Here is a 26,118-nt window from a genome sequence, read left to right as displayed (position 1 = left end):
TCATGCTCTGTCTCTCCCTGTCTCAAAAAAAAAAAAAAAAAAAAGTTGTGGTAAAATATGACATAAATTTACCATTTAAAACACTTTTAAGTGTACAGTGGCATTAAGTATATCCCTATTGTTGTCAACAATCATCACTATCCTTCTCCAGAACTTTTTTCATCTTTCCAAACAGAAACTCTGTACTCTATTAAACACTAACTCACTGGGGCACTGGGTGGCTCAGTCGGTTAAGCATCCAACTTTGGCTCAGGTCATGACCTCACAACTCATGAGTTTGAGCCCCGTGTCAGGCTCTGTGCTGACAGCTCACAGCACAGAGCCTGGAGCCTGCTTTGGATTCTGTGCCTCCCTCTCTCTCTGCCCCTCCACTGCTCGAGCTCCATTTCTTTCTCTCTCTCTCTCTCTCTCAAACATTAAACAAAACAAAACAAAACACACTACCATTCCTGCTTTCCTCCAGCCCCCTGCAACCACCATTCTGCTTTCTGTCTCTATGAATTTCATTTTTCTAGGTATCTCATATACATGAAACCATACAGTGTTTTTGTGTGTGGTGTCTGGCTTATTTCAATGAGCATAATGTCTTCAATGTTCATCTATATGTGGTACAAGAATTACATTCTGCTTAAAGGTGTTTTTAACCTTTTTGACAGGTCAACGATAGGATGGTTGGGCAAGTCATGCTGGCTTTCTGTATTTATTCACCTGTAAAATAGTTCTGAGTTTTGTACTATCATTAAAACATATCCAAGTAGGCATCACAAACCTACAGGATCCAGGCACATGAGTGGTAAAGCCCAGTGGAAGTAGGCAATGGTGAAAGGGAGAAACTTGCCTCTCATAAAAGTGGCCACTGCCACCTAGTTCTAATCCATTATTCTCAGGATGTAATTGCACAGGCCCAGAATTACACAGACAAGTCTCCTAATTTTCATGACAGTACTGTTGGTCCAAATGGAACATATTTACAGGTCAGATCTGGCCAGTAGGCCACCAGTTAGTAGTCTCTGCTTGGGTTTAATAACGAGCTAATTTTAGCGCGGCTTCATGCATTCATTCATTCACTCATTCACGCAATAAATGTTTACTGGGTCTCTACTACCTGCTAAGCTACACACATAAGGCATGGTTTAAAAAATATATGGCAGGAGAACAAATAATCGCAGCATAAGTGCTATAACAAAGCGAAGATAACAATGACTTACTTTTATTGATCACTTCTTATGTGCCAGGGAGTTTTAAAAGAACTTATTCGTATTAACTCATTTAAGCCTTGCAACAATCCTATGAAGTAGGCATTAATGTCTCCATTTTAATCATGAAAAGACAAGCACTAAATATCAAATCACTTGTCCATGGTCACACCGCTGGAAAGTGCTGGTGCAGGATTTGAATTCGGATTGGTTCCAGAGCCCAAGGTCAAGACTGGAATAGATTGGTAGGGGCTCAGAGGGCGAGGTCGTATACGGTTAACCTGCGGATCTATGAAGACATCCTGAAGAGGTTAACTTTTGCCTTGTCTTGAAGGAAGATTTCAGCAAACAAGGCCGGGAGTGCAATCCAGGCAGAGGAAGTTGAGGCGGGGATCAAACTTTAAGGTTAGCGGGAAAGAAGTCTGAAGAAATCGCTCTCAGGGTTTCCGATGTCATCTATTCAACTATTTTCAGGTGTGGTATCAGCCTACCGACGGCGTATGTTTCAGTACTAGCTGTGAGAGTAGAATGATGTAGAAACAGAGGAGCATTTACACGTTCCAGGGAGCGAAATGCGCCTAATGTCTCCTGCCCCACCCGAGCCCCTCCGCTGCTGTCCTGCCCACTGCCCGCGACTGCCTTCAGGGACTACAAGTCCCGTCATGCAACCAGGGAGCGCCGAGAGCTCGGCGACCTGCCTCGCCCCGCCCCGGCTCCGCCCCCTCCCCGCCCCTCCCTCCCGCAGCCCCCTCCCGCCCGGCCAGCCCCGAAGAGTTGCCCGGTGGCCAAGGCAGACGGAAGCCGAGGGAGAGTCTCGGCAGCAGCAGGATGGGGGATTCCAAAGTGAAAGTGGCTGTGCGGATCCGGCCCATGAACCGGAGAGGTGAGAGCCGAGCCCGCCCGGGGCCGCCACGGTGGAGGCGGCAGGTGCCTGGCGCGCCCTTCCCTCACCCGCGGCCGCCGTGTGGGGTCCGGCCGGCCCCGCCCCTGCAGTCCGCGACCAAGCGAGAGGGCGGCCGGCGCACCCCGAATCCTTGTCTCCCCGCGCCCGCCCGTCCTGCGCGGGGACGCCCCTCCCCTCGCCCGCACCGCGTCCGGGACGCGGCGGGCCCCACGTCCCGGTCCGCTGCCCCTTCCGCCGGCGCGGCCGCCCCGCCCCGGCGCCCTTTCGCCCTCACGCCTCTCCTGCCCTTGCGGGAGGGCGCTCTGGTCCTTCGCCCCGGGCTCGTTTCCTCCTTCCCCCGCCCCTACTCCTCGCCCGTGCACCGACGCGTCCCCTGCTTTTTCCTTGCCAGCTGTCAGAGTGGCCCCCGCCCCTCGGTCTTCACCCCTCCACCCTGGCCGGGACGGCCAGGCACCCCGAGGCCCCACGTCTCCGGCCCAGTCACCTCAACCCTGCACTTTTGTGGTCCGCGGCAGGAAAAAATGGCAGGGAATTTGGTTTACTCTTGAGAAAGCACTCAAGTGCAAAAATTCCTCGTCTTGATTTTTCATTCTATACGTTTAACTGGGCGGTCATAAAGAATTGTAAAAACTTTGAAGTGAGAGGAGATGCCCTTCCATCCCCCGCTTTTTTGACTGTTGAGATAGTTTTGTTTTTGCTTGAAGTCATATTCGTCATCTCTCAACAATAAATAGTTTAAGTGCCAAGATTCTTGTGAAATTGTATCTTTCAGACATTCTCTCAATTCTGCAGGGAGGGTAGAGAAAGCAGATAAACCGAGTACATTTTAAATCCTCTTTAGACTGTCGAATGGAGTGAAGAGTACCGCGGTGAAGTGGGCTGGGTTTTGGCTTTAATGCTTAAGCAGCAGCGTGACTGAGCAAGGAACTTTAAATGAGATAATATATTTGAAAACACTTTCTGTACAAGGCTATGTTTTTGAGATCACTGTTATAATCCCAGGAGATGACTTTTCAATTGATAAGACTCTTTTTGCAGCTTCTGTGTTCATATTCAAGTGTTAAGTCTATGTAGAAATCACGAGTTTTCCAATTTTCCTTTTCTCTGCTGTCTTTTGTATATATTGAGATATACAGATCAGCCAGTTGACGGTATGTTTTGTTGGTTTGTCCTTCTTTTCCAAGTTGGTTTATGTCTTCCCTAGGAGTCAGATCTTCCCAAAAGATCATTTCTTTTGGCGTTGCTAGGTCAGTGTAAGGCTGTCATGTGACCTAGGAGAGTTTTGTTTTTTGTTTTTTTCTCCTTCCCCTAAGAACTTAAACTAGTGCACATTTTGGGTCTTCAGTCTTTCCTTTGACAAAATCAAAGGGTCTTAGATGAACTCTGAAAGTTTTCAGAAGCTTTTGTTCTTAGGTGCTCAGGCATCTTTATTCAAGTTTATTACCATTACAATGATTTAAAAAAAATGAAAAAGCAGGCCATATAAAACACAACTTTATCTGGAACTTGATTCTGAAAGGATGATTTCAGCACATTCTTAAAATTTCCTTTTCACAAAAAAACTTGGAAATGTCAGTGCTAAAAAGATGTAGCTAACCATCACAAAAGACCCATCTCAGATCATTAGAATCCTACCCTCTTCCCCTCTCCACATGAATTTCAGTTTTTAAACATTTTTTAAATGTTTTTTTAAATTTATTTTTGAGAGAGAGAGAGAGAGAGAGAGAGAGAGAGAGACAGAGCATGAGTGGGGGAGGGGCAGGGAACAAGAGGGAAACAGAATTTGAAGCAGCAGTTATTTTTTTTTTTTTAAGTGTATTTATTTTAAGTGAGAGAGAAGGAGGGAGAGCAGGGGAGAGGCAGAGAGAGAATCCCAAGCAGGCTCCACGCTGCGAGTGCAGAGCCTGACATGGGGCTTGATCTCAGAGAACTGTGAGATCATTACCTGAGCCTAAATCAAGTCAGATGCTTAACTGACTGAGCCACCCAGGCGCCCCATGAATCTCAGTTTTTGAGGGAAGGTACTATATAAATTGTCATTAATTAGATTATAATAATTGTTGTATCAGAGTGCCCAGGGACGCATAGAATACTAATTTTCACTGTGGAATGGATATTAGCTGTTCCTTTGGTTGATCTCATTTTAAAATTAAGGTTTGGGGTGCCTGGGTGTCTCAGTGGGTTGAGTGTCTGATTCTTGATTTCAGCTTAGGTTATGATCTTGTGGTCATGGGATTGAGCCCCATATGGGGCTCCACGCTGGGTGTGGAGCCTGCTTGGGATTCTTTCTCACTCCCTCTACCCCTGCTTGTGCTATCGCTAAAAACAAACCTGCCCCCCTCCCCCCCCAAAAAAAAGATTTAAAATTAAGGTTTATACATAGATTAATTACTCTGTAAATAGAAGTGCATTATTTTGGTAACTGCTTCCCCCTTCATTTAGTGCCATCTCTTACCTAGCCTTGTTATTTCCTGAATGCATATGGACTTCTTTTTTCTGTAATTACCACAGATAATTAAGATTGGTTCTATTTCTGTTTTGTCATGAAGTAGTCATTTACATAAATCTAGAAGTTATGGAATTCAGTGTATTATTATTGTGAAGCCAGTGATTTTTTTTTTTTTTTTTTTAAGATTTCATTTTTAAGTAATCCCACTCCCAGCTTGGGGCTCGAACTCACAACCCCAACATCAAGAGTTGCATGCTGCACCAACTGAGGCAGCCAGGCACCCCTAAAGCCAGTGATTTTTAAACTGCTATCTAGAATTTGTTTAAAAAGACTACAATGGAACTATATTCCTTTCCAGGAATTTTGAGAAGAATCATATTACTTTGTCTAATCATTACTTCTGTGAAAGTTAGTGTATGGAGTAGTAGTATATGATTGTGACAAATAGTAAACTTTTAGTCATAACTGTTTCTCTCATAGCATATTAGTTCAGGAAGCAACCTCAGATATCACTCCTCACAAATAAGATTGAGATGAGAATGGGTTACAAGGATGTTTTACTGTGTAGTTTCTGATGTTTGGACTCATCGGCTACTTTTTGAGGAAAATTGAAATTTGCAGGAAGCTTCTAACGTACCATTAAGATCTTCATGTGGTTCAGTATCTGCTAAGGTGTTAAGGTAGTTAGTTGGCTTATTATTTAACATTTATCATGAAAGTAAGAGTGTTTCAGTCTTTTTTTTGCTAAATTATACGTGGGTTTGGGTATATGTAAATATACCCAATATAAAAAATTATATGTAATTTTACCTAGTTTTAACATTACAACTTCTGTTTTGCTTTTCTTCATCTGAAATATGAACTCAAACGAGCTGAAGAAAAGCTATAAACCTGTTTTGTCATGCTCTCTTGAAGTTCTATTTGCAGATACTGTTTGGGTTTTCATGTTCTTTTTCAGACATGGACAACTCACCACGTAACTCTGGTTGTGTTCTTCCACTGTAAGGAACACCCATTCATACATTATTAACCAGTATAATTATTAAATGAACCGAAAGGTTTACAAGCATAATTGATGGCACTAGGTAGATCAGTGACACTCTCCTATTCAGGAATTTGATGTTTTATGACTTCAGATGGTTTAAAAAATATTTAGTATTTACTGAATGCCTGCCAGATGTCTAGCTTATATTAGATAGTATGGGATCTTACTGCCTTTTTGCAAGAGGTTTCCCATATTTAACTATGCGTAAAATCGATTACCAAAGTAAATAAATTTACACCAAAAGTGTTTGGAAAATACCTTTGCTATCTATCTGGTCTAAGGTAGTGAAACCAAAAATTACATTAGATGTTTAGCTAGAGAGAAGAGTAGTGAAATGGGTTATTTCAGTTGTTAGGAAACATGGATAATAAATTTATTTCAACAGGTATTTCTCAAGGGTTTACTTTGCACTTTATAGTACTTAATTCAGTGAAAGGCTCAAAGACACAAAGAAGAATATACTGATAGAAGTCAGTGCTTAAGGAAATCATAGTCTAGTATCTAAGTGGAAAAATTGTTATGTATCTATTAAGAATGATGACAATGGACATCATTTAACAAGGAAGACTTTTCTATGTTAGCAGAAAAACCAGAATGTAAAACAGAATGTGTAACTGTAAGGTTGAATTTGCTGTTAATTTTATTACTGTATAAAAATGTAAACAGGGATGGGCAAGGGCTAGAAAGAAACATGAAAAAATGAGATTGCTTATTCTTGTTGGGAGAATCTTAACATCCTAAAAACTCTTAGTGTTGACTAGTATTGTAATATTCAGTTTTTTAAAATGTGCTTCATGGGTCACGCTCATGAGGAAATGGCCGTCCTGTGAAAAGATAAGATTAAAAGGTAAACAAGCACCTATCACAGATTGCCAGGTGAGTGATCTGGCAATACTGGAATTCAGAGGAGTGAAAGGTCCCTGGAAGCCTGGTGATCAGGGAAGGCTTCTCTGGGGAGGGAGAACCTTGGTTAGACTTAGAGGGAGGAAGCTTATGATCGGAATGGGTGCATGGTAGGAGGGGAGGAGAGAGCGTTGGGTCTTTGAGGAGGAAGTGTGGCCTGAGAGCAAAGGCACAGAAACAGGAATGAACCAGGCAAGTTTAGGCGGCAGAGACAGATAAGCCTGCCAGAAGGATGAGATTAGAAGGGTAGGGTGGAATTGCAGGGAGCCCTTATTGCTGGCTCGGCCCAGAAGTCCAGGTTAGGGTGGCTGGTCCATGTGCTCTCTTTAGCTCTGTAGAACTTCGCGTGGATCTCGGACACAGCATGGAGAAGGAAGACTGCCAGGTCTCAGAGCAGGATCAAAAGCCTGGGTAGATGCCTGATTCAGGGCACAGCTGGGCAACATTTAAGAGCGGGTTGTGAAAATGAAGCCACGTGAATAGGAAGAGTAAGGAGGCTGGTCAAAACTTAGGTAAGCAGTCATGACTCAGAAGACAAGGTGAAACTACAAGGTGAAACTGAGGAAGTAGGAAGCTTAGAGAACATGCTGACAGTCTCGGAAGACACACGTGATCCTTAGGAAATGAAGGGGCAGGGTAGCAAGGAGATTCTGATACAGGAAGGTGGTTTTGACCCTTAGGACATTGGTGGGCTCAGGGAGATGACTGATACTGGAGTTGAGGACGGCTGTGGATGGAAATTTCTGACATACTTTCTAAAACAGAAGATCCTTGTTTTCTAGCATCTGCTTGATATGCTAATGGAGAATGAGACACACAACTCTTACAACATTGTTTTGTTTCTGCTGTCTACTCAGTGACTGAAATTGGGATTTATACATACAGGGCCACAGGCTTTTGGAGAAGAAAGTACAAGTTTACATGATAAAATAAAATAAAAACTTGTTTGAGTTGGCATTTACTTTTACCCCCTCACCTCCATAAAACAATGACTAATGTCCAACTTTTCCAGTCCTTAAGGTCTGAAGATGGAGGATACTACTGACAAAACTATTCATTAAGCAGATGAATGGAGATGTTTATTGAGTGGAAATGGATTATTATTGATCTCTTGGCTTGCTGATCAGGTTTCCCTTGTGTTCAACAGAACATATAAAAAAAAAAAAACTTGGCAAAGATGAGCAGTGTAATTTATGGGGAAGTATGTGAAACTAATTGATCTCTAGGACACAAACCCATGACTTAATTGGTACTGGGCTTGAGCTTTTGGGTGCTAGAGATACCTTTATTATTTTTTTAAATTTATTTTTGATTGAGAGCACAAGGTGGGGAGGGACAGAGGATCTGAAGCAGGTTCCATGCTGACAGTAGTGAGCCAGATGTGGGGCTTGAACTCATGAACCATGAGATCATGACCTGAGCCAAAGTCAGACACTCAACTGACTGAGCCACCCAGGTGCCCCTGCTGTAGATATCTTTGAAAGATGGTATTAGCCCATTCAGTATGCGTTGATTGAAGAAAAGAATAATAGCTACTCCTTTTTAAGAGCTGTTTGTTAGCTACAGAGTTCAGTACTTTGTATATGTTATTCTTTAAACAAAACTTTGAAAGGTACTTTATAGAATTACCATTTAACAAAATCTCAGACAGGGATAAGTAAATTTCCCCAGAATTACAAGACCAGTATTTTGGAGCTTGAGTTTCACCTACTTTCCCATTGAAGCCTGTGCTTTTACTGCTATATTGGATGTGATGATCTTTAAAGGGACCTTGCATTTTTTTGAGTTTATGTAATTTTCAAAGATGTGCAGGATATACGAGAAGCATAAGTCATGATCTTTGACCAAAGGGACTCCCTGTCTTGTTTGTAATAAGAGATGCATGCACAGGTGAGTCAATTACAAGAACATATGTACGCAGTGATGCTAGTGCATTACAAATGAAAGAAATGGGGGTGGGACTTGAGAATGGTAAGGGTTGAGTTGAAGACAGTGGGCAGGGAGGCATGCATGGTAGGTGGGGTACATAACACAAGTTGTTGGAATTAATCTATGTATTTTTACCTTGCTCATAAGCTAATAAGTTAGCTAGTTACTGTTTCATGGATGCTAGGAGAAGACATAGGACTTCTGGGTCAGAAGACTTCATGGCAGAGCAGCCATTGTGAGTTGCTCCCCTCACTGGCCAATCCCACAGGGGTGATGTGGAGTGTCCAAATGGATGCCGTGCAAGCAATTGGTTTGCGCTGCATCTGAGGAACACAGGCCTTGGGGAATCCATTGTTTTAAGTGGTAAGCAAGCCTGCTCTCTGTCCCGAAGGACAAACTTGTCTCTCAAAGTTGCTGACTGCAGACCGATTCTTGACAGAGGTGCTGGGTAAAGAGCATTTATGGCTTAGCTCATACCACCAGCAGGAGCATGTCAAGATGGCATTAGAGCAACTGAAAGTTAGGAAATACAGGAAGACTGTAAAGCTTCTGGTTTAGATGATTTATGTGACTAAGTGAACAAATGTTGGGGTCATTAACTGACATTAGAAGTATAGGAGAAGCTGGTTTTAGGGTGGAGGTGTAGGAAATGATGAGTTCTGTTCTTGGGCATTCAACAATATTTAGTCAGTGGTGCCTACTGCACCTACGACTATGAATAAGATATTGTACATAGGTGGAAGAAACTCTTAGGTGTCTGCAGTGCAGTGGGTGGATCCAGAAGGTTATTGCATAGGAGTCTGAACCTAAGGAACTGGAGATGTGTGTAGATTTGGGGGTCATTACTGTAGGTATAAGATAGAATACCAAATTAAGGTGTGTGCAAAGGAGGAGGTCATAGAGGCCAAGAGGAGAGACATAAGTAGAAGCAGGTAAAAGTAATATGGAACCCAGAGAGAAAATGTGTCAAAGGATGAATGGTCAGTAGGAGATCACAGGAATGGCGTGTATGATAATGGCACGTATGAATTGTGTTCAGTGGACTAGGCAATATGGTGGTCAGTGGTAATTTTCAGAAGAATAATTTTGACTGAATGAATAAATTAGTGTTGGTGTGTTGGTAGTGGGCTGAGATGTAAGTGGGTTGCCAATATGGTGGAAGTGAGTATACATGAATATTCTTTCAAGAAACTCCATTTATGAAATTCTTTTTTTTTTTTTTTTTTTTTTTAAGTAGGCTTCATGTCCAATGTGGGGCTTGAACTCATGGCCCTGAGATCAAGACCTGAGCTGAGATCAAGAGTCATATGCTCAACTGACTGAGCCACTCAAGCACGCCTCAAAAAACTCCATTTAGAAGGAAAGGGTAGAGTGGCATCCGGAGGTGTCCTAGGAACAGACCTTTTTCCCCTTTGAGTCTGAGAGATGTTTGAGCCTTGTGGTAGACAGAAAAAGCCAAGAGAGGGAAATTTTTGAAATATGGGAAGAAGAGGATAATTATATAATGGGAAAGCCCTGGAGTCCTTAATTTTCTTGATGAGGTGGATTGTGAGGTTGTTATTTGAGAGTAAGAAGGCTTGGCTTGACTGGGATCTTCAGAGCAATGTTCAGAAATTTAATTAAAGGGCTCTAACCATATTTTATATCTGTTGAGGGCAGTGGGGTCATTCTTGCTAATTTTTTTGAGATATAATTGACTCATCAAAAGTGTACAATTCAGTGGTTCTAGTGTTTTTGCAGAGTTGTGTACCCATCACCATTATCCAATGGCAGAACATATTCATCATCCCAAAGAGACTCTGACCCCACTAGCAGTCACTGTCCACCCTCCTGACACCCTCTGTCCTCCAGCACACACCTACCCCTCTCCCCTGTCCCGGGCATCCACTGTTCTACTTCTTGTCTCTATGGATTTGCCTATTCTGAACGTTTCATGTAAATGGAATCATGCAGTATGTGGACTTCTGTATCTGACTTTTTTCACTTGGCATAATGTATTCAGGGTTTATCCATTGTTGTAGCATGAGTCAGTACTCATTCTTTTTTAAAGTAGAATAGTATTACACGATATGGATATGCTGCATGTGTTTACCTATTCATTAGTTGATGGGCATTTGGCTTGTTTCTACTTTTTTAGCTATTTTGAATACTGCTATGAACATTTATGTATATAACTTTTTGTGTGGATGTATATTTTTACTTCTTTTGGGTATGTGTGTGTGTATATATATGATATATATATATATATATGTACATATATACATACACGTTCGTACATACACATACACACATATATACTACACACACGCACATAGAAGTGGAATTGCTGGGTCATATAGTAATTCTGACTTTTGAGGAACTCCTAAATTGTTTTCCAAAGTGACTGCACCATTTTACATTCCCACCAACCATGTATGAAAGTTTTTCTCCATGTCCTTCCTTGCCAATACTTGTTTTATCTTTTTGATTATTGCTATCCTAGTGTGTGTGAAGTAGTACCTCATTGTGGTTTTGATTTGCATTTCTCCAGTATCTAATGATGTTGAACATCTTTTCATGTGTTTATTGGTCATTTGTATATCTTTGGAGAGATTTCTATTCAAATCATCATTGTTTTAAAAATTGGGTTGTCTTTTTATTATTGAGCTGTTGGAGTTCTTTATATATTCTGGATACCAGTCCCTTATCAGATAAATGATTTGCAAACATTTTCTTGATTTTTGTGGTTGCCTTTTCATTTTATTAATGGTGTCTTTTGAAGCACACATTTTTTTTTTTAAGATTTTATTTTTAAGTTATCTCTACACCCAATGTGGGGCTTGAACTCACAACCCCGAGATTAAGACTTGTATGCTCCACCGAGTGAGTCAGCCATGTACCCCTGAAGCATAAAAGTTTTTCATTTTGATATGGTCCAATGTAAGCTTTGCGCAGTGGCAGTATCGTAGCCAATGAGGTTTATCCGAGGCGCGATTATTGCTAATTGATATGGTCCAATGTATCTGTTTTTTTTTTTTTCTTTAGTTGCTTGTGCTTTTGATATCATATGTAAGGAATCATTACCTTACTCAAGGTCACATGGATTTATGTCTATATGTTTTAAGAGTTTTATAGTTTTATGTATTTAGGTCTTTGGTCTGTTTGGAGTTAATTTTTGAATGTGACGTGAAGTAAAGGTTCCATTTTATTCTTCTGCATATGGATATCCAGTTGTCCCAGCACCACTTATTGAAAAGACTGTTCTTTCCCCACTGGATTTTCTTGGCACCCTTGTTGAAAATCAATTGACTATTGAATTTAAGAGTAAGATACAATAAGCTCTTTAGCAATGTGACTGGTAGGTAAAGGGAAGTACATTTACACTTCTGAGTAGTATATGTGGTTTGAAAATTATTAATAATTTTCTGGAGAATTAGAGAACAGATTAGTAAATGGGCAAGTCAGAATTATTTTATTCACACTGAGAATGATACATTTTCTCAGATGCAACATGAGTTATGTAAAGGGAGTGTCCCAGACCCTGCCTGTCTTTCACTGTGATGTCATTGAGGAACGAGCCATAGTTGATTTATGCATTGAAGAAAGACTTGTTTCAAATGATTGTTCACTTGTACAGGGTGACTAATTTGCTGGCTGAGTAAGCTGAATTGTCAGCTGTTAATATTTTAATATTCATCTTGAGGAACTTGACCTAGAAGAGGATCCTGTTTGGGAAATAATATGGGATCTTTAATGTTAGTGGAGTAAATTTCCTTTTTTAAGGACTCATGGATACGTCAAAGCATTCATGGCTCTAAGTATGATAAAACTCAATTAGTCATGACGTAAACTTATAGTATTACTTAACTTTAAGATCATTCTGGTTTTTTATTGGTTTTCAGACATAGTATTAATTAAATCCCAATCTCATTATTATAGACTTCGCTAGGTATAAACTGTTGTCCATGTGTTACTTATTATAATAGTCGTGAGTGTTTAGTGCCTTTTTTTTATTGTGGTAAGTATATATAACAAAATTTACCATCTTAAACCATTTTTAAGGGTGAAGTTTAGCGGCATTAAGTTGTTGTGCAACCATCACCACTATCCACCCCTAGAACGTTTTTTATCTTGTAAAACTGAAACTCTGTATCCATGAAACTCCTCTGTTGACTCTTAAGCCCAGCCCCTGGCATCTACCATCTTACTTCCTATCTCTATGAATTTGATTACTCTAGGTACCTCTTATAAGTGGAATCATATAGTATTTGACCTGTTACAACCAGTATATCTCATTTGGTATAATGTCTTCAAGGTTCATCCATGTTTTAGCAGAATTTCATTACTTTTTAAGGTTGAATAATATTACATTGAATTATACCACATTTTGTTTTTCCATTCATTCATTGATGGACACTTAGATTGTTTCTACCTTTTGGGTATTGTGACTACTGCTGTGCACATGGGTATACTTTAATGCAGTTTTTGCAAAGGCAGCTCATAGAAGTTAGGTCCTTATCTTTAAAAAAATTTTTTTTTTTTTACATTTTATTTATTTTTGATAGAGAGAGACAGAGCACAAGCAGGGGAGGGGCAGAGAGAGGGAGGCACAGAATCCAGGCAGGCTCCAGGCTCCGAGCTGGAGCACAGAGACTGACGCAGGGCTCGAACTCACAAACCCTGAGATCATGACCTGAGCCAAAGTCGGACGCTTAACTGACTGAGCCACCCAGGTGCCCCAGGTCCTTATCTTTTTAATCTAAGTATTGCTCCAAACTAAGAGGAAGCTGCTTATCTTTTGAATTTTTGGTAGGTGTTTTAAAATTTTTTTTTAATTTTTAAAATTCACATTAAAGTTAGGGCCTAAATTTGTTACTGTTATGTAACTACTACTTACTTTCTAAGCAGTATAGATCAAGAAGTCTTAAATGTAGAACATATATTTAGAATCTTGTTGCAATATAATGGAATTCAACCAACTAGTAGCATTTGATGGTACTCTAGCTATAGCATTTTATATTAAATGTTTTTCATATATCTGCTCCTTAAACTGTCTTCAGATCTCACAGATTTTATTTGCTTGCGTGTGTGTCCTAGATGTTCCACCCATATTCTAAACAGTCTTGTGAAAAGCCTTGTCTTAATATCTATTTATCAATCAACAGAATTGGAGTGGGAATTTTGTTTGATCAAAAACTGAGCTAATGGGTGTCTGGGTGGCTCAGTCGGTTGAGCTTCCAACTTTGGCTCAGGTCATGATCTCATGGTTTGTGAGTTTGAGCCCCACATTGGGCTCTGTGTTGATAGCTTGGAGCCTGGCGCCTGCTTCAGATTCTGTTTCTCCCTCTCTCTGCCCTTCCCCTGTTTGCATTCTGTCTGTCTCTCTCAAAAATAAACATTAAAAAAAAAAAACTGAAGTAATGAAGTAAAGATAGTTGTGAATATTTTAAAGGCCACCTTTCATGAGTGTTCGATGTAGGGACATTTCTAAGTGTTGCAGTCTTCAGGACAGAATGAATTTAGGTTGGATATTAGTTATTAGGTGATTCTGTGTATTATATAGGATTTTCCAGGCGTTGGTTCCTTCATGATGTCATTAATGCTCCCAAATTATTAGTTGTATCTACTGAAGTCATGAAGAAGAGGCAGAGAAGGGAGGAGCTATGAAGAGAATAAGGAAAAAGTATACAAATGTTGAAGGAAAATGTTTGGATCCCTTTTCAATTCAAGATCATTTAAAATGATGGCAGAGCACTTAGTGAGAAAATATTGGATTTACAGTTTTTCAGGCATGCGTTCTAATGTGTACTTTTGCATGCAGAACTATACACACAGCTCCTTTGCTCAGACCAAACACTCTTGCAAGACACTAATAACTAATTTTGTGGTGGGTGGTGAGACAGTAGATTCTGAGTCACAGCACAGTGTCCGGAGGGTTGATAATGCATTTGTGTATAATATAGATTTGACTGTGAGGGGCCAGCCAATACAATGTGGTCAGACACCATTAAGAAGTGGTGTTAACAAAGTATGATTATAAACTTTCTTGAGCTCTGGGGCTATAGAGTTTAGTGTCAGTTGACCACAGTGGAACATTTGCTGCTTTGGGATTAGTCTTCCACACCTAACTCTGTAGTTTTCCTTTCAGTTTTCTTTGCCTAAAAAAATGTGTTGGCTAAAAGAAAGACTGCTAAATTTTTTATACTTCTAGAATACATCTTTGAGAACAAATGTAGAATAACCAATATAAATAAAATTGTGTCAGGTACAGGGAGGGAATTTTTTGTTTTGCTTTTTTTTTTTTTTAAATTTGTCTCAGTTATGTAAGTTAAAATGTAAAAAATAAATGACCTTTCCTGGGAGTGGAAATACTTCTAAGTTATAATGAGGTGACATTGACATTTGGCCAAGGTTCTTTGGGAAATACAAAATAGCTCCAGGGCAGTGCAGCTCCTTTCCTTAGGGTTTATCTTTTGGTAATGGCAATAAGGCAAACAAATAGTTTCATACTTTGGGTCAGAAAAATATTAGAATATAAAAATATGAGAACATAAACATGCTGTGGCCTATACTTACAAAAAAATAGCTTTATTGAGATATAATTCACATATCATACAATTCAACCAATTCAGTGGTTTTTATTATGTGCAGTTATCAGCATAATCAATTGTAATATATCTTCATACCCCCAGAAGAAAACTATACCCATGTAACAGCATGGTTACTATAGTTAGTGATACTGTATTGCATATTTGAAAGTTGCTAAGAGAGTAGATCTTAAGAATTCTCATAATGAAAAAAGTTTTTTTGTAATTGCATATGGTGACAGATGTTAATTAGACTTATGTGGTGAGCATTTTGCAATATACATAAATATGGAATAATTTTACATGTTTTATACCTGGAACTAATACAATGTTATATGTCAATTATACCTCAATTTAAAAAAACCCTGTCATACCCATTAGCAGTCACTCCACAGCCATAGGAATAACTAGTCTATTTTCTGTGTCTTGTTTGCCTATTCTGGACATTTCAAATGAGTAGAATCATATAACATGTGGTATTTTGTAACTGACTTTTTTCAGTTCACACAAGCTTTGTTCATGTTGTGTAGTATGTATCAGTACCTTATTCCTTTTAATTGCCAAATAATGTTCCATTTTATGGATATAATAAATTTATCCATTTATTAGTTAATGGATGTTTGGCTTGTTCCACTTTTTGGCTGTTATGAATAGCCAAATACTAGGGTTATGAACATTTATGCACAAGCTTTTGTGTGGACCTAGATTGTCATTTCTCTTGAATATATATGTAGGAGTAGAATTACTGGGTCATATACCAGCTCTCTCTTTAACCTTTTGAGGAGCTGCCAGACTGTTTTCCAAAGTAACTGCACCATTTTATATTCCCATCAGTGATGTATGAGGATTCCATTTTCTCCACATCCTCATTAACACTTGTTATTATCTATCTTTTTGACTATAGTTATGCTAGTGGGTGTGAAGTGGTATCTCATTGTACTTCTGATTTACATTTCCTAATGTGTAATCTGTTGAGCATCTTTTCTGCTTATTGGCCATTTTTGTATCTTTTTTTGAGAGATATCTGTTCAGATCATTGCCTATTTAAAAGTTGGATTATTTGTCTTTTTATTATTGAGTTGTAAGAGTTCTTTATATTTTCTGAGGTAAGCCCCTTATTAGATATATAATTTACAAATATTTGTTCAATTCTGTGGGTTGTCTTTTTACTCTTTTGATGGCGTCCATTGAAGTACAAAGGTTTTTCATATTGATGCTTTCCAGTTTATCTGTTTTCTTCTTTTGTGTTTGTGCTTTTGGTGTCTAAGAAACTATTACCTAACCCAACATCATGTGCATTTACTCATGTTTTTTTTTTTCTCATGAGTTTTATAGTTTTAGCTCTTACATATTTATTTCTATGATCTGTTGGAATTAGTTTTTGTGTATGGTGTTCATTTTTGTGTGTGTGGATATCCAGTTGTCCCACCACCATTTGCTGGAAAGACTGTAGTTTCCCCACTGGATTATCTTGTCAAAATCAGTTGGCCATAAATGTGACAAGTCTATTTCAGGACTGTCTATTCCATTAATCTACATGTCTGTCCTTCTGTCCTTATAGTAGCACTGCACTGTCTTGATTACTATAGCTTTCTAGTTAAGTTTGACATTGGTGAATGTAGTCTTTCTATTTTGTTTTTTTCAAGATTATTTGGCTATTCCTGGTTGTATGCATTTCTATATAGATTTAGGATTACCTTGGTAATTTTTGTTTAAAAAAAAAAGCTAACAAGCTAACTGGGATTTTGATAGGGATTATCTTGAATTTTGTAGACCAATTTGGGATATATTGTCATCTTAATAGTATTAAGTCTTTCAGTTAATGAATGTAAAATAATTTTCTATGTATTTAAGTCTTGAATTTCAGCAGTGTTTTGGAATTTTCATTGTACAAGTCTTACACTTTTTTTTTCTTTTAGAAAGAGAGAGTGCAGGTGTGGGAGAGGGGCGGAGGGAGAGAGAGAGAATCCTAAGCAGGCTCCCTGCTCAGCACAGAGCCCTATGTGGGGCTCAATCCCATGTCTCTGGGATTATAACCTAAGCTGAAACCAAGAGTTGGACTCTCAACCAACTGAGCCTCCCAGGTGTCCCTGTCTTGCGCTTCTTTTAAATTTATTCTTTTATATTCTATTTTATATTCTTTTAATACTTTTCAAAAGTATTTAAATCTTTTTGATGTCATTATAAATGAAATTGTTTTCTTGTTTCTGTTTTTTTTTTTTTTTAATTGCTGGTGTATAGAAACACAATTGCTTTTTGTATACAGTATTGATCTTGTATCCTACAACTTTGCAAAACTTGTTTATTCTAATAGTTTTAAAATGGGTTCCTTAGGATTTTCTTTTTTTAATTTAATTTATTTATTTAGAGAGAGAGAGAGTGCGTGTGGGAAGAGGGGGTAAAGGGAGAGAGAGAGGGGGAGGGAGAATCTTAAGCAGGCTCTATGCTCAGCAAAGAGCCCAACACAGGGCTCCATCCCATGACCCTGGGATCATGACCTGAGCCAAAATCAAGAGTCCTCTTCTCAACTGACTGAGGTACCCAGGCACCCCTGATTCCTTAAGATTTTCTGTCTATAAGACCATATCATCGCAAGTAGAGATAGTTTCACTTCTTTCTTTCCAATCTGGATCCTTTTTGTTTATCTTGCCTAACTGCCCTGACCAGAACTTCTAGAACAATGTTGAACAGAAGTTGCAGTCATAGAATATCCTTTTCTTATTCCTGATGTTAGTCTTTTACCATCAAATACGGTATTAACTGTAGGCTTTTGTAGATGTCCTTTATCAGGTTGAGAGGTTCCCTTCTATTTCTAGTTTGTTGAGTGTAAAGAGTGTTGGATTTTTGTCAAATGATTTTTTCTGAAATAAACTACTTTAAAAATGACTATTTTCTCTGTTTTTTTTTTCTTTTTTCATCTGCAGAAATTGACTTGCATACCAAATGTGTGGTGGATGTAGATGCAAACAAGGTTATTCTTAGTCCTGTAAATACTAATCTTTCCAAAGGAGATGCCCGGTAAGTTAAGAAACAGTGTTATGTTCAATGGATTTTTATTATTTATTTATTTATTTATTTATTTAAAACAATTTTTTAGTGTTTATTCTTGACAGAGAGAGAGAGACACAGAGCGTGAGTGGGGGAGGGTTAGAGAGAGAGGGAGACATAGAATTTGAAGCAATCTCCAGGCTTTGAGCCATCAGCACAGAGCCTGACGTGGGGCTTAAACCCATGAATGGTGAGATCATGACCTGAGCTGAAGTCAGACACTTAACCAACTGAACCCCCTGGGTGCCCCTGTTCAGTGGATTTTTAAATGACTGAAAGCAACAATGGCTGCTGAGTTGAGTTCAGCGTAGCAGATAACAAATGCCTAATGACTATGTAGAGACATGTAGCTGTCAAGTCAAAGAGGAAGGTCTATAATATGGAATGATTACGTGTTAGAGCGAGTGTTATAGATAGCAGTTGTACCAGAAGCTCAGAGAAGAGAACTTTAGGTAAGATGGTGGAGTAACTGAGGAAGCCTTGAAGGAGATGATATTGGCTAAAGGATTAGTGAGATGTAAATGGGAAGAAGTAGAGTAGAAGAGAAGGCCTTTAGGTTGTTCTTCAGCTTGGGCTGCTTTTACTTCTGCCACTTTGAATCCTGTCTGTCAGTTAGAGCCCATTTCAAGTGTTACTTCTTCCTGAAGGCATTGCTGCATCCCTCAGTGATTCCTCCCCTCTAAATCCCTGTAAACTCTAATGTATACTACCTAACTGAATTATTATACATTGTTTTAGATTGTTACTTGTAGCTCAATGGTGGATTGTAAGGTGTTGGAGGGAAGGGACTGTCTGTCAAGGGTTGAAGATGAATCACTTACAGATTTGGATGACAGTATAAACAAAAAAAGAGCAAGAAAGTGTTAAGAAAGCGAATTTGGGGAAGAAGCAAGAGATTTATTTGGTTTTTCTGAGCAAGTGCAGGGAAGTCAATTTAATAAAATAAGGTATGATCAGATTACAGAAGATCTTGAAAGAAGATAAGGAAATTTGACCTTTATTTTTATGGGTAAGATGTCATCTTTGACAGTTTTTAAACACTGTGGTTAAGCAGGTAGATTAGGAAAAGTTGTTAATTGGCCATATAGAGAATGGTTCCAAGTGGGGAAAGACTGGCTTTTCATAGAGATCAGCTTTAGTCAGAGTGAAGAACATAAATTAAACAGTGCCTTCCATGGTGCTTAGCATGAAGTAGATACTTAAATTTGTAGAGAAAATGTTGTATGTGGAAATATACACAGAAGGCATTGCATAAATGTTCTTTCACACTTGATCTTAGCCAAAAGGCCGAGAAGTGATCCATAAATGTTTTTTCAGATTCTTTGAGTTGAAAGAGCACTGAACTTAGTGTCAGAAAATCTTAAATTGAATCCCTACTTAACCATGATGTTTTTTTTTTTTTTTTTTAATTTTTTTTTCAACGTTTTTTATTTATTTTTGGGACAGAGAGAGACAGAGCATGAACGGGGGAGGGGCAGAGAGAGAGGGAGACACAGAATCGGAAGCAGGCTCCAGGCTCCGAGCCATCAGCCCAGAGCCTGATGCGGGGCTCGAACTCACGGACCGTGAGATCGTGACCTGGCTGAAGTCGGACGCTTAACCGACTGCGCCACCCAGGCGCCCCAACCATGATGTTTTTAACTATTAAGTAGCTACTAAATTAGTAGCTAGTTATTTTTGACTTTTTTTGAGCCTCATCTGTATGGCGTATGCCTTACCTATCTAATAGAAGTGTTTTCTGAAGATCAAATTAGTGATTGTTCTGTAATTGTCCAGGTTTATTGTCATTGATGTAGAAAAAAATTTTTTTAAGTTTATTTATTTGTTTTGAGAGGGAGAGGGAGAGAGTGCAAGCAAGGGAGGGGCAGAGAGAGTGGGAGACAGAGAATCCCAAGCAGGCTCTACACTGTCAGCGCAGAACTGGATACAGGGTTTGAACTCACAAACCGTGAGATTATAACCTGAGCTGAAATCAAGAGTGGGATGCTTAACGGACTGAGCCACCCAGGCACCCCAACATAGATTTTGTAAGCATCACTAGGATATGGGTACTGTTAGATAGGATGTTATTAGGGTGTGAAGGGTATAGATGTGTCAAAAATAATGCTAGAATTTTGAGCTTGCTAACTGAATGACCTATTGTCCTAAGTATTAACTGAAGTCATTAATACTGGAGGCTGTTTATTGCTCTTAGAATTCTCAATCTGGAGATTGTTGCTTTATTTGAAAATGTGGGTACCTCGGAACAAACATGGAGGCAATATCCTATGGTAGGAATGGTATAGGCTTTACCTATAGGCTGATATGGATTCAAATTCTGGCTTTGCCATTTGGTAGATGGTTACCCACCTGTGATCCTTATTTATAAAGTGTTTTAGTTTTTTATTGCTGCATAACCAGTTACTTTTAATAGCTTAGTGGCTTAAGAAACAATAATCATTTATTATCTTATGGTTTCCTGTGGGTCAGGAATTCAGACAGGACAAAGCAGGGAGGGCTTGTCTCTGCCCCATGCTGTCTGGGGTGTAGCTGGAAGACGTGAATGCTGGGTATGGGAATCATCTGGAAAAGGCCCAGTCACCCAGGTCTGGTGGTTAATGCTGCCTATTGGCTTGAGTGTAGCTGGGGTGGTAGGCAGAATACCTACTCACAATCTGGTGGCAAGTGTCCTGAGAGAGTGAGAAAGCCAGGTGGAAATAGTACTGGCTTTTATGTCCTAACCTTGGGAGTCACACGGTATCTTCTGTCCCATTTATTTACTCAGGTTGATATAAAGATCTAAACAGTTTCCAGAAGAGGAGGCATAAACTCATCTTTTTTTTATGTTTATTTACGTTTGAGAGAGAGAGAGAGAGAGACAGAATGCGAGTGGGGGAGGGGCAGAGAAAAAGGAAGACACAGAATCCTCAGCAGGCTCCAGGCTCTGAGCTGTCAGCACAGAGCCTGACGATGTGAGACTCAGACTCACAGACTGCAAGGTCATAACCTGAGCTGAAGTTGGACCCTCAACCAACTGAGTCACCTAGGCGCCCTTTAAATTTTTTTTTTTAATGTCTATTTATTTTTGAGAGAGAGAGAGAGAGAGAGAGAGAGAGAGAACATAGACTAATCTTTTAATGGAGGAACATCAGTGTCACATGAGAAAAGCCTTTGGGATGGGATATGTATTGTTGTGGCTGTCTTTGGAAAACACAGTCTCCCACAAGTGTGTAATAGTATCTACCTGATAAAGTTGTTGTGAGAAAAACATGACAATATAAAAGCTGAAAAATGTTTTCTTTCCTTTTGAGATCTTTAAATCTTAGGGGTTTCTGAAAGAATCAAATAGCTTTTCTTGGTTTCGCAGAATATCTTGGATGGCTCTTTTTTTCCATGTGCTGAAAATACAAGTCGAATATCACTCAGTGCTATAGAACATTGTAAAAAAAGTTTTTTTTTTTTAAAATGACAGCTGCCAGTAAGGTTGATATGTAATGGTTTTTGATGAAGGAAAGTTAAGCACAGACTTAAGAAACAGCCTTTTAAAAAAAGCTTATTTATTTAAGTAATCTCTACACCTAACGTAGGGCTCGAATCCACTACTCCAAGATCAAGCATACATGCTCTTCCTACTGAGCCAGTCAGACACCCATTAAAAAACAGCTTTTTATTGACATATGTAATATACATATAGCGAAGTATACATGGCTTCATAATTTTCATAAGTTGAATACACTCCTGTAAGTGGCATCCAGAGAAAAAACAAGAACATTGCTGGGATGCCGGCTGGTTCAGTTTGAAGAGCATGTGACTCTTGAGCTCAGGGTTGTGAGTTCAAGCTCACATGTTGGGTGTAGAGGTAACTAAAAGAAAATAAATAAACTTAAAGAGAAAAAAAACAACCAAGAACATTGCTAGTAAAACAAAAGATTGTCTCTGGGTGCCTGGTTGAGCATTTGACTCTTGATCTTGGCTCCGGTCATGATCTCTCGGTTCATGAGATTGAGCCCTGCATCCGGCTCTGTACCGACAACGTGGGGACTGGTTGGGACTCTCCCTCTTCTTCTCTCTCTGCCCCTTCCCTGCTGTCTCTCTTTCTGTCTCTCTCAGAATAAAGAAATAAACTTAAGGGGCGCCTGGGTGGCGCAGTCGGTTAAGCGTCCGACTTCAGCCAGGTCACGATCTCGCGGTCTGTGAGTTCGAGCCCCGCGTCAGGCTCTGGGCTGATGGCTCGGAGCCTGGAGCCTGTTTCTGATTCTGTGTCTCCCTCTCTCTCTGCCCCTCCCCCGTTCATGCTCTGTCTCTCTCTGTCCCAAAAATAAATAAAAAACGTTGAAAAAAAATTTAAAAAAAAAGAAATAAACTTAAAAAAAAAAAAAGATTGCTTCTGGAGAAATGCTTTTTCTTTTAATATAATATCAAGGTAAAAAGAGAAAATAGAAATTTTGGAATATAGCAGTCTGGTGATATGTGTTGACTTTATTAAATCTGAGGAATAATTGGAAGGAAAGCATAAATAAAAAGCTATTTTATGTGATGTGTGGTTAATTACAATCTAGCTTGTAGAATGGCTAATCCATAAAACAACAAGTTATGCTAGCATATTTATAACTAGAGAGCCAGAAATTTGAAGTTAACATGTAAGTGATTTGAGTCTGTTTAAGGCTCTAGTCAGTTTAGGACTTTAGTAGTCAGAAAGACTCAAATTAATATTTTTTCTTTAAAAGCTATAAAATCCTTGCTTTTAGAATAGTATCCAATTTTATTAATGTAAAATCATGACTAATTTTATATGTATACTTAACAACTCAAGTTGGTATACTTTGAAAGTGAACATATATACATTTTAAAGTAATGATTTGTATATTTTTCTGATTAGTTTTGTGTTAACTTCTGGCAGTTGTATGATTTGATGTTTGTGCTTATTAAAACTAATAGAAGCTATAGTTGAATGGGTAAACTATTTCCAACATAACAGCTTCATCATGGGGATTTGGGAAATATTTTTTGCTGTGCTAGATATGGAATTTCAAAACTGTTCTATAAAGTAAGATGCTTAAAATTCAGAAAATTGATAACACAAGGCTAGAGAAGAGATTAAGAATGCCAACTTTGGAGCCAGAAATAGTGGATTAAATCTCAGCCTCACCATTTACCATGTGTGTTGTGGAGCAGGTTACTTAATTGTCCTCTGCCTCTGTTTATTCACCTATAAAGTAGAGATTACATCAGTACCTGCTTGTAGGTTGTTATGGCAATTTAAACAAGTTAAAATATGTAAAATGGCAGTGCCTGGTATATAATAAACCATATATAAATATTAGCTATTACTTTATTAAAATTTTTTTAATGTTTATTTTTGAGAGAGAGACAGAGACAGAGTGCAAGTGGGGGAGGAGCAGAGAGGGAGACACTGAATCCGAAGCGGGCTCTAGGCTCTGAGCTGTCAGCACAGAGCCCTATGTGGGGCTCGAACTCACAAACAGCAAGATCATGACCTGAGCCGAAGTCAGACGCTTAACTGACTGGGCCACCCAGGTGCCCCTGTTAGTTATTAGTTTAAATATTACTGTTATTATTATGGGCTGTATTTATGGTATATTCAGTGAGATATAATATAACTTCATAAAGGAAGTAAAAAATTTTAAAACAAAATATATTCAGTTCAATAATAGAGTATATATGCTTATCAAGAAATTACCTAGTTCTATAAAAATTTCAGCTGTGCAAGGTCAGAAACTTAATTTGATCTAGTTTGCCCAAAGTTGATGGAGCACTTAGGGACTAACATGCCATCTGTTAGAAAGCTATGACCCTTCATTTTATGTTTACAGTGAATAAAATAGTCCCTGCCATCAAGCTTCTCCTTAGTATCAACTAATTTGGGAAACCAGATCAAAACATTGCTTGTGAGCATAGGGTAAGAGCAAAAGGACATTTTATAAAATATGGAAAAGATTACAGACGAAGTATTTCTATTTCTACAATACTCTACTCAAAACACTAGAGACTATGGGGCATCTGGGTGGCTTAGTCAGTTAAGCGTCTGACTTTGGCTCAGGTCATGATCTTGTGGTTCGTGGGTTTGAGCCCCATGTCAGGCTCTGTGCTGACAGCTTGGAGCCTGGAGCCTGGAGCCTGCTTCAGATTCTGTGTCTCCCTCTCTCTCTGCCCCTCCCCTGTTCATGCTCTGTGTCTCTCTCTCAAAAATAAAATAAATATTAAAAAACAAAAACAAAAAAACCCACTAGAGACTGATACATTTGCATCCACCAGACCGATCTTTTTCTTGTGTATGGAGGACTGGGTACACACTCACAGATTTACTCTATGTATTTTCTCATGCGGTGCCACACGGCTTGGACTACTAGTACAATGAACTGTTTTTTTGGAATTACTTTCTTGCCCTGAATCAGTTTAGTTTTCTAGATTCATCCTGGGGGTTTTTCAAATCTTCATAAGCACCATGTTCACAGATCATCTTTTAGAGCTAATGACCAATTCATTATCTATTTTTGGTACGTTTTTACGATTATAATTCTCAATGTTTGATTCTTAGCATTTAGGAGCACTTTAAGTTACAAATAATACCATGGTATAGAACAGCCTCCTTTTATGTATGTATGTATGTATGTATGTATGTATGTATGTATGTATGTATTTGTTTGTTTATTCAACATCATACTTTTATTTTTTTAAATTTACATGCAAATTAGTTAGCATATAGTGCAACAGAGATTTTAGGAGTAGATTCCTTAATGCCCCTTACATGTTTAGCCCATCCCCCCTCCCTCACCCCCTCCAGTAACCCTCTGTTTGTTCTCCATATTTGAGTCTCTTATGCTTTGTCCCCCTCCCTGTTTTTATATTATTTTTTGTTTCCCTTCCCTTATGTTCATCTGTTTTGTCTCTTAAAGTCCTCATATGAGTGAAGTCATATGATATTTGTCTTTCTCTGACTGACTAATTTCACTTAGCATAATACCCTCCAGTTCCATCCAAGTAGTTGCAAATGGCAAGATTTCATTCTTTTTGATTGCCGAGTAATACTCCAATATATGTGTGTGTGTGTGTGTGTGTGTGTGTGTGTGTGTGTGTGTGTGTATACACACACCACATTTTCTTTATCCATTCATCTATTGATGGACGTTTGGGGTCTTTCCATGCTTTGGCTATTGTCGATAGTGCTGCTATAAACATGGGGGTGCATGTGTCCCTTCGAAATAGCACACCTATATCCCTTGGATAAATACCTAGTAGTGCAATTGCTGGGTCACAGGGTAGGTCTATTTTTAATTTTTTGAGGAACCTCCATACTGTTTTCCAGAGTGGCTGCACCAGCTTGCATTCCTAAGAACAGTCTCCTTTTAAATAACTGAATAAACCTTTAAGCCTTATTTGGTCTAAATTAAAAGAAAATTTTAATTTCAACTCAGGTCACAATCTCATGGTTTGTAGGTTCGAGTTCCGCATTGGGCTCTGTGCTGACAGCGCAGAGCCTGCTTGGTATTCTTTCTCTCTGTGTGTCTCTCTCTCTCTCAAAATAAATAAACTTAAAAAAAAAACAACCCAAAACTTAAAACTTAAACTCTTAAAACTTACTAAAATTTTATCCTGTAATAAATGTTAATGCTAGTTAGCCTGTCACCATGATAGGGCAAAATAGTTTCTTAGGCTGAGGTTGATCTTCTGCCTTTTGCCTTATTCCTTCCCTCATCTACCCACCAAACAGGCCTTTCCTACTAACCCTGGCTAAAGTCCATTGAAATACTAATACTGTTTTAAAAGGGAGTAAGGTGTGATTTCCCATGGAGAGTGGCAGCATCTACTTTATGAAACAGTTATGTTATAAAATTATGTATAGGTGAATTTGAAAATGGGAATGCATTTTCCCATGGGAACTGACAGTTGTTCCTTGTAAAAATGCTATTCTATTAAAAAAGTGACTAGTTTGGCCCACGACTCATGGAATCAGTCACATATTTTTACATTTTGGTATGCAGCAGAAGTGCTTCATTTTGTCACACATAATTTTAAAAAGATTGTATTCAAGAGTTGAGATTGAATAAAATTAATAATTTTTCCTCCTTATTGAGGAC

At 38.9% G+C, this 26,118-nt stretch overlaps 1 protein-coding gene and 1 pseudogene across 1 annotated transcript in view; both read left to right on the top strand.

Moving 5' to 3' along the window:
* The first annotated feature begins 1,933 nt into the window (after positions 1-1,933).
* The window catches only part of KIF13B (kinesin family member 13B), a 200,211-nt gene continuing 176,026 nt past the window's right edge, over positions 1,934-26,118 (top strand). Inside the window, exons 1-2 of the mRNA XM_058720792.1 lie at positions 1,934-2,079; positions 17,917-18,010. Of these exons, the coding sequence (XP_058576775.1) occupies positions 2,025-2,079; positions 17,917-18,010 (149 nt within the window). The 5' untranslated portion in view covers positions 1,934-2,024. The remainder of the gene's footprint in view (positions 2,080-17,916; positions 18,011-26,118) is intronic.
* On the top strand, positions 11,349-11,500 carry LOC131508136 (U4 spliceosomal RNA; annotated as a pseudogene).

The sequence above is a fragment of the Neofelis nebulosa genome, chromosome 3 (assembly GCF_028018385.1).
Source record: "Neofelis nebulosa isolate mNeoNeb1 chromosome 3, mNeoNeb1.pri, whole genome shotgun sequence".
Lineage (NCBI taxonomy): Eukaryota > Metazoa > Chordata > Mammalia > Carnivora > Felidae > Neofelis > Neofelis nebulosa.
The sequence above is the reverse complement of the archived record's forward strand: the minus strand, read 5'-3'. Positions and strand labels throughout refer to the sequence as shown.